This window comes from Dipteris shenzhenensis, chromosome 21 (genome assembly GCF_047967505.1).
Source record: "Dipteris shenzhenensis isolate YYH24624 ecotype China chromosome 21, Dip_SZ_1.0, whole genome shotgun sequence".
Lineage (NCBI taxonomy): Eukaryota > Viridiplantae > Streptophyta > Polypodiopsida > Gleicheniales > Dipteridaceae > Dipteris > Dipteris shenzhenensis.
In genome coordinates this window covers 18,615,073-18,628,430 of record NC_141616.1, presented here as the reverse complement: position 1 = coordinate 18,628,430, position 13,358 = coordinate 18,615,073, and the positions used below count along the sequence as shown (strand labels likewise).

Here is a 13,358-nt window from a genome sequence, read left to right as displayed (position 1 = left end):
GATGCTCAGTAACACTTTTACTGAATATCAAGATGTCGTCAATAAAATGTACTACGAACTTTCCGATATACGGACGTAGTAAATCATTCATAAGCATGACGAAGGTCGCTGGAGCATTGGTAAGTCCAAAGGGCATTACCAAAAACTCATAATGACCAAACCTGCTTCTAAAAGCGGTTTTATGCACATCCTCGGCTCTAATCCGGATTTGATGGTAGCCGCACTTAAGATCTATCTTGCTGAAAATCACGGCTCCATGTAATGCATCTAGCAAATCATCAATCCGAGCCATCGGATACCTGTGCTTAACAGTGATATTATTCAATGCTCTGTAATCTATACAGAGGCGAAATGTATCATCCTTTTTCTTCTTTAATATCACTGGCGAAGCAAAAGGTGAGAAACTTGGTTGAATCTGCCCCAACTTGAGGTATTCTTCCAGTTGTCTACGCACCTCCGCCTCTTTAGTAAAACTCATTCTATAGGGAGGTCTATTTACGGGTTCTGCCCCGGAGATCAGTTCAATCTTATGTTGAACTTTCCGCTCTGGAGGTAACCCATAAGGTAGTTCATCCCTAAAACATTCAGAGAACTCCTCTATTATAAGATTAGCCAGCTTGGCCATCTCACCACTTTGCGTAACATCAGTGCTAGCCGAAGAATCATCCACCGGCTCTACCGATGCTGTGCAAAGGAATAAAAACTCTACTTGAGCCTTTCTGATTTCCATTACGGAAACCAACGGTCCCTGAGGTATATCTTTTTCACCTCGCAAGACATAAAGCACATCATTCATCTTGATTTGATATACGTGCTTTTTCCAATCAATGTCTGGATCCTTTCTAGAATGCCACGCCATACCCAGGGCTATATCTACATGAGCAAGCTTGGTCATTTCAAAATCAAGCTTCTCAGCATAGTCCTGAATCCGAAGCTCCAACTGGGTAACCCTTTGGTCCCATACTTCAGTTGAACTTCCTTCTGCCATCCTGACTGTATATGCATAGTCAGATGGACTTGTCTTTAATTTCAGCCTCTTTACGAGCTTGGAGTTAATCACATTGTGAGTTGACGCCGAGTCAAACAACACAATGACATCATGACTGGCCACTTGCCCTTTCATTTTAATTAACTCCGTATCATTAAAGGCCGTATACCCCGTTGCTGCGGGCTTAGATAGGATGTTATCAGGTGCACTCGTCACTAACTTAGCAACAGATACACATAACAAACAAGGTACTAACCTCTGAGAAGGTCCCGCCAGTTGCATCTGCATATGTTCCGCATTGGGACTCTCCTGCATTTCCACGTCGCATTCAGATATTATCATATTAGCCTTGCGACGGTCTTTATTCAGTGGACAATCCTTCCACTGTTGTCGCTGAAGGCAGCCGAAGCACAATCCTTCTTTTCTAGCTTTCTCTTTTTTGTTCAGGGGTCAACGAGGACTTTGACCAAGCCCGGGCTGCCATTGGAGTTATTTTCCTTTTCACCCCAACGGTGGTACTTGTTTTTACTGGTCCCTCAACCGGCTTCACCTGCTTGGTTTGGCCACTTGGCTGCGAGACACTTATCTTTGAAACCCATTTCCTCAGAAATCCCCCTTTTTTCGGGTACTCATACTGAGTCCCTGCCTGCACAAATCCACCAGATCTGCCTCTGGCATCCTCATAGTTCAGGGCTACTCCAATAGATTCATCTAATGTAGTCACATATTTAGCCCGAACTTCCATTTTGATCTTGTCGTTCAGTCCATAGATATAGTCTTTTAACTGAACCGACATAGGGAGTGGGTCTGTTATTTTCATGATACATTCCCTGAATTTGTTAGTGTACTCTGCCACTGACAGACTCCTCTGACGAAGATTTCTATAAGCATCCCAAGCTCGGGATTCTTCATCAGGTGGGAGAAAGTGTTTCTTGAATTCAGCTTTAAAGCCTTCCCAGGTGGTTGGAGCAACTTGATCCTTCTGTTGCTTTATCCACCATCTGTCCGCTGCCTCAATAAACAGGTGTGTGGCCTCGCGGATTTTCTTTAGATCGGATCTAATTTCACAAATGGCGAAGGCTTCTTCCCACTTGTGTAACCAAACCTCGATCACATCAGAGCTGCACTCGGTCATCCGACCAGCGTACTTCTCTGGTCTATAATTAGCGATATTAGGCACTTTGACCCTTGCGCGCTCTAAGAAATGTATACTGGGCTCTGGCTCTGCTGGAGCTTTGCCCTTATCAATTCTAGACGGTCTAGCCGATAAGGCTTGCACCATCTCCCTGATCTCATTTTGACCAGCATTCACTTGAAGCTGCTGGTTCATAATCTGCTGTAAAGCATCTTCTAATATCGAAATCCTACCGATCAAAGTAGGTGCTGCATGATGTGACATCTGTTGTGTAGACTGTACTCTAGACTCACTAGGATTCACCCTAGAATTCTACCCTTCTGCCTCCATAGTTTCACAATGGAAGATGGTTTTTTTTTCTTTTCAGTCTTTATAATTTTTCTTTCTTCTTTTCTCACGGGAAAACTCCAAAAGTACAGCACTTCCAAACCCCTTTTTGTACAAGAACAACTACTGCAAACTGAAAACCTGAAATATATGTATATATAAAAGAAAAGATGCTCCCTGGTTGTCTTCGAAGGATGTTCGCAACAATCCCGGCTGCTCAGCTTTGATCGATCACAACTTACTCAATTTGTGCTAACAGGCCTCTTGACTAATCCGTCGATCCCCTAAGCTCGACTACATGCTCCAGCAAGCGTTCATGCTCCAGCTATGCATAGGGTGGAGCATGACAACACTTTGGGCCTCAACCGTTTCATGACACACAATATGCCATGCATCATCAGAAATCCGTCTTTGAGAGTATAGTACTCATGCCTCTGTCCATCAACCAACTGTTCATAAATCCGCGAAAAATCAGCATCATTGGCATATTGATCCTTCATGGCATCAAGCTCATCATGATATGCAATGGTCACTGCTGAAACTTGTGGCTTAACAGACAATGCACCTGGAGTGGGCTTGCGTGAGAGTGCATCTGCAACAACATTCTTCTTCCCAGGCACATGCACAATCTGAAAATGAAACATAGAAAGAAAATTTGCCCACCTCATATGCTTCTTAGACAACTTTCTCTAAGTGAGAAAGTACCGCGGTGATTGATGATCGGTCTGAACATGAAAATCAGCACCCAAAAGATAATGCTTCCAGGTCGAAAGAGCATGTATGACAGCTAACATCTCTTTCTCATAGATGCCAAAATTCATTTCAGCATCCTTGAGCACTCTACTCTCGTATTCCACGACTCTTCCATCCTGCATAAGTACCCCTCCTATGCTGTTCCCACATGCATCTGCTTAGACAGCGAAGGGTTTCAAAGATTTGGCAAAATAATCACAGGCTCTGAGCAGAGTCTCTCCTTCAATAGGTTAAAAGCTGCAATTTCTTTCCGACCCCATCTGAAAGTAACCCCTTTCTTCTGTAAGGCATGTAAAGGAGATGCAATCCTGCAAAATAGCGAATGAACCTCCTGTAGTACGAGCACAAGCCCAGAAAGCTGCGTACTTCATGGATGTTCTTCAGGTATGGCAATTTGGCCTCTACCTTGGCGGGGTCCATCCTAACTCCATCCTTGGAAACAATGTGCCCAAGAAAATGGATCTCATGCATGAAGAATTCACTTTTCTTGGCATTGACAAGCAGCTTATGCTTCCGTAGCTCCTCAAGAACAATTGCCAGGTGCTTCCTATGTTCAGCCTCATCCTGAGAGAACACGATGATGTCATCGAAGAAGGTGCCAACAAAGGCTCGGTGTTCTCTAAAAATCATGTCCATCATTCTGTTGAAGGTGGCAGGTGCATTGGTTAACCCAAATGGCATGACAAGAAACTCGTACAGACCAAATGTGGTACGAAATGTTGTTTTGAGTCCCGAATCTCCTTTGGCAAACCGCAGTAATATCTTTCAATTTGCTCGGACAGCGGCACATGTCTGTAAGAATTCATTGGCAGTAGGGCTTCCTGTTAGAAAATACCCAACAGAGGGTACACGCAGCGGAAGACTTATAGTAATGCCCAGGAGCTCACACAGTGTGGTGTGGGATGTGGAATCACAAACTTCTTTACTTATGTGCATTCAATAGATGTGCAGACTCATCAATAGACAATGAACCAACCAGATAGAGAAACCACCAAAATATATATTTCCGTCCAAAACTATGGACACAATACAAGAGAGACAGATCCAGAGTCCCACCAATGGTGTGGTCCTCTGATCTTACCACAAGGTCCTTCTCCTATCAGCTGGCTATCTCTAGACTCGAGCCCGCGTGCTCCACCTGGAGCTTCTGTAGACTTTCCGTCCAGATCACAACACCTTGCTGCCCTGAGAGACAGCCAAGGTTCAGCCCTTGAGAGCTCAGTCTGCAGCACACCTTCTACTCTCCTTCACCTCCAAGATGAGGCCCAAGAAAAAATGTCTTCTGGCTGCTCCTGTCTGCTGCCGGTTCTGCTGAACTGTTGGATGATTGAATGAGGCCCAATGGCCTCTTTATATAGGCCCCAAGGGGGCTGGCAAAATACCGACCAGCCTGCAGCAGACTGGCCGACCAGTGGTCCAGCCCTATAAGGGCACACAACCCAGGGCTTTTGGCCCAAACTTCCAGGGCCCTTTGGCCCTCCATTCAAGGCAGGGATCCAGCCTATATAAGGCCTGCCTTCTGCCCACTGACAGCCATATTTGCTGCTCCATATCTGGGCCTGCTCATCCTGCCATATCTGCGCCTCTGCCAGGTCCTCTTCCCAGCCACGTGTCCTGCACCGTACTCTTGTACGTCCTGCTGTCCTGACCCACCTGTACCGCACCATCATCAGGGTCTGTTGCAGGCCCTTCACCTTCCCACTACCCTCGCCATGCTGACGCCATCTGCAGGTCCCAACCCTGTGAGGTGCTGCCCATGTGGCAGCCCCCTCTCTTTCTTCTCTCTTGGGCACATCCTGCCCTAGGTCTCCCTCCCCCACGCACTCCTCATTTGGGGGCTTACAGATGGGGAGGTGACCTTTCCAACACCCCCTCTCACCGACACATCTCGGCCCAATGCCAACACGTCGATGACGATGCTCCAGTAACTCCCTCATCGTAGTCCTCTGGAACTCTTCGATGTCGAAATCTTTTCTTGGCTTTTCATCCAGTGGCTCCTGCTCCACCAGGTCTGGTTCCGCTTCCGCACACCATCTTGATACACAGGTCCATCTCTGGTAGCACCTCCTGGTACCACCTTCTTCAGTCACGTTCCCGCCTCTGAACTCGAGCAATCCAGCCGTCACGATCTTCCAGTTGTCCCCCTCATAATGAGTGAACAACCTGGAGTCTTCCAGGCACCATGCTCTGAGGGTCTGTTTCAACCCGTCCTTCCTTTGGCAAGGTCTGCAACCAATGAATATTTCCAAATAACCTGGACCATGAACTCTCACTGAGTTCTCAAGCAGGTACTCTTCTGGCTTCAGTACTCTTTGTCCATCACCTTCTAGCAATCTGCATCCAAGATTTAAAGAAGCACCAATACTTCCCCTTCTGCCTTTGAAGAAGGCCAATTCCTTCCAATCTCTCATCACCTGAGACAAATGATAGAGCAGAGTCTCTCCACAGCGTCTCTCCACAGCATGCTATAAAGGCTCAAATGCAAAATATCAAATACATACCAGACTGTTGTACTGCCTGAATGTTCGCTCTGAAAGCCAACTCTCATTGAGGCACCCACCAAGCGCTTGTGTAATCCTGTACGGTCCCTTTCTGAACTCCAGCATCCGTCTGACCATGAGACCCCAGGGCCTTCCATGGAATCCACCCTCGTGTCAATGTCAACAGCCACACACCTGGAAGGTACCAAGCGCTCCATGCTGTCCTTCACCTTCACAAAGGCATCTGACTCCTCGTCGACCCACATCTCTATGTCAGACATCCTTACTGTGATTTCTAGATCAACATATCTGACCTCGGTAACACTCGGTGATGTCAACAGGAACAACTCTTCGATTACCACATTTGCTTTGGCCTTTCCCTCTAAATCTGAGTCAGACTCCTTTTTGTTTTTCAGATCCGCCTTTTTCTTTCTGCAGTCCTTTGCAAAATGTCCGGGCGTATCACAATAGAAACACTTCTTCTTATGCTTCCTCTTCGAAGTCCCCTCATCGTCAGAGTCGTCTTTCTTGGACTTGCCACCATTAGGCTTGCCCTTTCCTTTGCCAGCGGAATCCTTCACCAGCATCGCCTTGTCATCTTTATCCTCGTTGTAGAGCTTCTCTCGAGCTTCCTCCTGTAGCAGTAATGGACACAACTCCTCAAACGTCAGAGGTTTGGTCCTCTGTCCTGCTGCCACAGCCGTAACAAAGCTCTTGAAACTCCGAGGCAGTCTCCTCAGTACCATCAAGGCCAAATGGCATGAGTCTGTCTTCTGACCAATTGCTGCCAGCTGATCCCTCACCACCTTGACCTTCGTCAAATGGCTATGTACCGTATCTCCTTCTTCCATATCAAGATTGTAGAGTTGATGCTGAAGAAGCACAATCCGGGAGGTATTGTCTGTCTCATACAGATCCTTCAAGGTGGCCCACGCCTCTATTGACGTCTTGGCCAGCTGGATATGCGGAAGAACGGAGTCCGCCGTAGTCCCTATGATTATTGCCAGGGCATGGGCATCTCTGTCTTCCCAAGCTTCAAGCTCCTCTCTGTCTACTGCCATGAGTATCTCCCCTTTCTTGTCCACCATGTCCTCCGGCTTCGACTCCTCTCCCATGGTCAGCTTCCACAACTTCTGAGCCACTAAATGACTCCAGATCTTCACTTTCTAGATCGGGTGATTAGTCCCGTCTAGGTTCCCAGACTCTCCAAAAGTAGGGATAGTGAAAGAGAGAAAACTGGGGGAGGAGGAAGGGAAAGCAGGGGCTGAAGAGGCTGTAGAGGCCGACATCTTTGCTGTTTATACCACACAGCAAAGTCAACCAAACTCAATTTCAGTAAAACCAGAACTCTGAACGCACCTGACTGGACCTGAATCACCCTCCTTCTCGCAAGGGCACAATCCTCTAGTCATGGAAGTCGATTCCCAAGAGCTTCTGAATCAGGGTCGTCCTTCAGCAAGGTCCCTGCCTTCAGGCTCCCACACCTTTGAGCCTCCTACTTGGGCTCTAATACCATGTTAGAAAATACCCAACAGAGGGTACACGCAGCGGAAGACTTATAGTAATGCCCAGGAGCTCACACAGTGTGGTGTGGGGTGTGGAATCACAAACTTCTTTACTTATGTGCATTCAATAGATGTGCAGACTCATCAATAGACAATGAACCAACCAGATAGAGAAACCACCAAAATATATATTTCCGTCCAAAACTATGGACACAATACAAGAGAGACAGATCCAGAGTCCCACCAATGGTGTGGTCCTCTGATCTTACCACAAGGTCCTTCTCCTATCAGCTGGCTATCTCTAGACTCAAGCCCGCGTGCTCCACCTGGAGCTTCTGTAGACTTTCCGTCCAAATCACAACACCTTGCTGCCCTGAGAGACAGCCAAGGTTTAGCGCTTGAGAGCTCAGTCTGCAGCACACCTTCTACTCTCCTTCACCTCCAAGATGAGGCCCAAGAAAAAATGTCTTTTGGCTGCTCCTGTCTGCTGCCGGTTCTGCTGAACTGTTGGATGATTGAATGAGGCCCAATGGCCTCTTTATATAGGCCCCAAGGGGGCTGGCAAAATACCGACCAGCCTGCAGCAGACTGGCCGACCAGACTGGCCGACCAGTCTGTGGCTGGTCCAGCCCTATAAGGGCACACAACCCAGGGCTTTTGGCCCAAACTTCCAGGGCCCTTTGGCCCTCCATTCAAGGCAGGGATCCAGTCAATGACCTCTCACGGTGTGACATGCTTGCTAAGATTGATGGCTATAGCAACAGTTGCACTTAAGGTGTCCTTCACCCAACACTACCACGGCTCACCTTTGTAGGAAGATGGTGACTATTCCAGCAATGGAACCACTGAAACCGACCTTCGATAAACAAAAGGGCATTGATCTTCTTCTACTCAATCATAAACTTCATAAATGGCCACAATGCAAGCTTCAATCACTTCAATCACTTAGCACAACTTAGAAACAAACTTCAACAATAACAAAGGTGAGGCTAGAATGCCCTTGCTCAATGAAAATAATACACAGTGCACCCACTGGTCCCAAATGCCTTGGCGCCCCTTACGGTATTTATTTAATGCTTCTAAATGGAAATGCTTTACAAGAGGGGTTCAATCCTACACCGTTTCTCTCTGCAAATCCTCTACTTGTCTTCAAGGCATCTAATCCAAGTGCACCACTAGAATTCCCACTGGCAAGGCATACTTAGGCATTCATACCTCTAACAAAGTGAGCTCAAGGCAGGCTATCACATGCATCCACACTGTCCTTAGGCCTTCCACAGGATTACCCTTGCCTCTGGGTGCTTGCTAGAACCTGTAGGAGTCCTGAAAGAACTGCAAACAACATGCATGCACTGCAAAAAGCTGCAAAGCAAGAAAGAACAAGAAAAAACAGAACCTAGAACCAACTCCCGCTGTCTGGGACAGAGGGGCGAGCTTCTTCCTCGCACCTGTCCTCTGTCCAGGCTCCCCGCAGGGTACAGGTGTCTTCCAACAATCAGGAGAAGAGAGAAATGAAGGTAGAGAGCAGAGGGTGAACAAGAAAGAGCTGTAGAGGAAAGATGGTCCATTGATCTGCCCTAAAATGACTGCCTCAAGATCTATGCATGAGTCCTCCTAAGAACACATGCCAGTAGCAGCAGGGAAAGTTCCTCTTGCAGCCTACACTGGTCCAGAACAGGTCCAGAAGCCACCACGTAGCCAGAAACACGTGCAGAAAGGTCCAACACAGCAAAAGACAACCTTGGGCACCTGTTGGAGACAATTGTACACGCCCATACGGATTCCATAAGGACGTCCGCACAATCTATACAAAAATTTTCAAAAAGTTGAAAAATGACTTCTAGCACTTCTTAGAAGTGCGTAGTAGCCTTGGAACAGCCAAAACATGCTTAAAACGGCTGAAAACAGACTTGAAACAGCTCAAACAGCTCAAAAACTGCACAAGAAGAGTTAAAAACGTCCAACACCTTTGGGAGAGGGAGAGTGAGGGGAGAGATGGAAGGTGGGGGAAGAGCATGCATACACATGCATGACAAATGGCACCTCCTCCTTGCCATTTGCCCCTTCATTAAAGTCCAAACCCCCATACAAGGACAACGTTAGTTGTCCTTGGGCCCAACTTTTAGACCCCTCTTCTCTCTTGGGCAAACCCAATGCTTACTAAAATACGTCAAATAAACAAAAGAGAAAGAAAACAAGAAATAAAGAAGAAAGGAAGCAGGTGACTAAGCAAAAATAAACAACCAAGTCAAGAAACAAAATCTTCCAAAAAACTAGAATAACGCTCTCTCTCTCTCTCTCTCTCTCACTCTTATTTTAGATAGACTTCTTTGCTTTGAAAGGAAGCTTTTACTTTTAAGAAGTGATCCAACAAAGTTTTAAGTTGCATATAATGGAGCTTATTTAGATTCAAATCCTCAAAAGAGAAGTTTTCCAAGGTGTATTGAAGTTTAAAAAGAACGTTGACATTATATTTTTCAAAAACTTTTATTGAAAAAAGACCCAGAGACATTAATCTATCTAGGTAGACTAGTCTTCTTTTATAGTCTCGAGAAGCAAAAACTCTTGGAACTGAGGTAGTTAAAGGAACTAAAGGAGGAGGAAGTGAGGGAGGCAACTCACGAACAACATGTGAGATTGTAGGAGAGCTAGGACAACCCCTTAACATAACTTTAGGTTTCCATACGATGTTAGGTGTATGACTATGTTGGTAATGAGGAATGTTAAAGGGCTTGATATGAGTTCTTTTTAGAGGTTCTTTTATTTGTACGAAGAGTTGATTTTCCTTCCAAATTAAAACCTCTTGGGAAGAAAGTGTTCTCATTCAAAACAATTCACGAGGACGAGCACCTTGTAAAAATCCTTGGCATTATTAAAATGGCCCTCTATATGCTCAATGGGAAAACAACGAAAAGATTCGAAACCAAACTTTGCCATTGCCGCATATAAGGGTTTTGAATTCTCAATTAAGAAATTCTTCCTATGAACTTTTCTAGCTTCCCTAAGATGTTCTTGAAAACGAATAAAAGCTGTCCTATAGGTTTGTCCTACATAAAGCATATTACTACTATGTATGTTATAGACAACATAAATTACTTGTGTGGCATGAATAGGACTAATAGAAACAGAAGTCTTGAGATGCTTGTTTCTAAGACGTCTTAGTTTATTAAGAATTCTTATGTTATTATTAGTATAATGAGCGCTAACTAATAAAGCCTTAAAGTTAGACCACTTAATGTTACCTTCCCCAAAATCATGAAGATTATTCATGTTTGACCTAACGAAAAAGTTAAACCTTTCTCTATATATGTTTCTTCTAACTTTTTTTGTTTGATTTACCGAGCTAGACCCAACTAAATCACCTACCAAAGAGACAAGACCATCACTAGTATTTCCAATGTTGTTCGGTGAGGTCAAACGATCCAACATTGGGAAACTTGCTTGCACTCTCCCTGCCCATCCCAAGGCAGTTTCTCCGTCCCCGGTGCCTCCCGCATGTGGACTCTTGGATTGTTGGGGGTGACTTCAACAATCTAGAGTACGACAAGGACAAGCAAGGTGGTGCCTCCTTCTCCCAGATGCCCGCAGCAGAGAGGAGCACATGGGAATAGTTCATCTTTGCAATCAGAGGTATGGATCCTTGGAAACAGGCTGAATTCACGAGGGTTCCAAGTAGCATGCAGTTTTCCTTTGGCCAATGGAGACAAGATGGGCTTCTGGAGCAACTAGACAAATTTTACGTGGGAGACTGGGCATTACATAGGGGCGACTCTACCGGCATCTTTGCAAGTACCACCATGTCAACCGGCGGTACTCTTCCTCAAGCAGCCCTACACCAGTCTTCCCCAGAAGGAGATCCGTATCCTGGATAGCCTCCTGCAGGAGGAGGTACAGAGAGAAGTGGCCTTGATATGGCAACTGCCAGAGGATGGGCCGCTTGCGGGGTGGGCAGCTTGGGTGGCAAATGCAATCCAAAGGAGCAGTGAGGAGCTCCAGTCACAAGCCTTGTGACGGAGACATGCGTGCGAGAGAGCACAAAGGCGGGATCTAGCCTCCATAGAGAGACTCAGGGAGCACGACCTAGACTCTCAGTGGCCTCGGGAGGGCAAGAGGCTGCGAGACTCCTTTTATAGGCTATAGAGGTCCGCAGAGCTGAGTTTCTGTATCCCTCATCTCAGGCTAGATGGGTTCAACAGAGGGACAGGATGACCAGGCAATTTTTTCGGATTACCGAGCCACGTTCAACAAGGACGCAGCTGCAGAGGTTGCGGGATGCCCAGGGACACATGCATTCAGACCCTCAGGAGATCCTTGAGTTGACCACAACTTTCTATTGGCAGTTGTTTCAAGAAGAGGTGGCCCCTGAGGCACTTACATCACATGAGGCAGTCTGGGACCAGGTTCTTTCAATGGTCACACCGGTTTTGAGCAGGTCCCTGGAGGCTCCGTTCACGGACCAGGAGCTCTAGGAGCCCCTCAAGGCCCTCCCTCCTCAGAAGTGCCCAGGGGAGGATGGCTTGACTCCGACTTTCTTTCTAAGCTTCTGGGAGCTCATTAGCAAGCCTTTTAGTCTTGCCTATCGGGAGATCTTTGACTCTGGTTCACTCCCATAGTCTTTGAGTCGAGGCTGGATATATAAAGCTTATATTGAGGAAACCCCAAGAAAAGACTGAGAAGAGAATGGACAAAACAAGAACTTGGCTCGTTGAGATTTGGAAGCATTTGGGGAGAGTTAAACCCGCCCAAGGGTAATATTCTCATATGAAAAGAAGCCAAATAGAGACCAATCTGAGCAGATCCGCCTTGCCCAGGATACACCCAAATCCAGATGCAGAGTTTTTGGATATGCCCTCGTGGTGCAAATGGAAATTGGGGCATATCATACCTCAAGATGGGGCGATACGGTGATGCTATTCACGGACAAGTTTGCACATGATGCTCCTTATGCTGTCACGAGTTCTAGGCTTAACAGCTTAACTACTGCTCTTTTCAAGACCGATGGACTCGACTCTTGTAAAATCTCATTTTTCTCATTACTACAGCTATCTGTCGTTATTGTACCAAACAGAGTCGTACCTCCAGAATTTCACACTTCAGTTACTATCTTCGGAGGAGGCTGATTTCTTAGCATTAATGCGCGTAGCTCTGAACTCTTAATGCCATAAGTGCTAATTACACAACTTGCAAAGCTCTTAGCCTGTTTTTTTGCTTGTTCACAGCATCACCCAGTGCACAACTTGAATGGATCATGCCTCACCATCCTTATTAGAGTGACACTTTTACCCACCATTTGATTACTGCTACATACCACCAGCTCTTCCCTATTACTAGCTTTTCAGATGCCTACCCCTGCTTAAATATTCTACCATCAAACTTTCCGCTCTTCTGCTACCATCCTTGCCTGCTGGTCTATGAATGCTGCATAGCAATCAAATAATCTATAGCAGGCGTGGAACTCACCAGGGATCTCATCCTATTCTTCACTGACGACTTAAACTTCACAACATGGAATGAGAGACCCAGCTTAGTCTGTATTAAATGATGCCACCAGTCTATTGGGGTGTTTGGGCTGTTGCAAGAGGAAGTCTTCTGGTTCGCCTGTTCTAAGAGAGGGAAGGGGGACGGAAGCTATTGGCAGGATTGGGCACCTTGTTGAACCAAGGGTCGTGGAGTACATCAGTGCTGCGTTTGTGGACAAGAGAGGGGCGGGCGGCATTCTTGAAGAAACGGGGGAGCTGCTTTTGCTGCTGCTTCGCCATAGAGAAAAGTGCAGAGAGAAAGCAAAGAATGGAGAAGAGGAAGAAGAAGACGACGAAGAGGACGAAGGAGAAGCAGCAGCATCAAAAAGAAAGTTGTGGGCAGTGACAAGTACAGATGGAACAGTTGTGCTGGGGGGTCCCCGAGCTATTCAAAGCCAAGATTGCTGTGAGAGGAGAGGGCAGGCTTGCCCTCTCCTCTCAGCCTGCCTGCCCTCTCCTCTCTCACAAAACAACATCACAAAGAGAGTCTATCACCATATAATAAACATGAAGAAGTATAGAATGTGATATTTTGGGAATAGATATATTTGGTTCATGAGGAAAAGCTCTAACATACAAGGAATTGTATTAGTTAGGGGTCCCATACATAAGGTGGGATCCATGAGATGTCTCGTCCGTGTACATGCCTCA

At 46.3% G+C, this 13,358-nt stretch overlaps 1 protein-coding gene across 1 annotated transcript in view; it reads right to left on the bottom strand.

The window, feature by feature from the left end:
* Positions 1-13,096, bottom strand: part of LOC147888587 (NAD-dependent malic enzyme 1, mitochondrial-like) — a 106,542-nt gene extending 93,446 nt beyond the window's left edge. The window contains exon 1 of the mRNA XM_087392456.1: positions 12,837-13,096. Within this exon, the coding sequence (XP_087248582.1) occupies positions 12,837-12,947 (111 nt within the window). The 5' untranslated portion in view covers positions 12,948-13,096. The remainder of the gene's footprint in view (positions 1-12,836) is intronic.
* Positions 13,097-13,358: the final 262 nt, after the last annotated feature.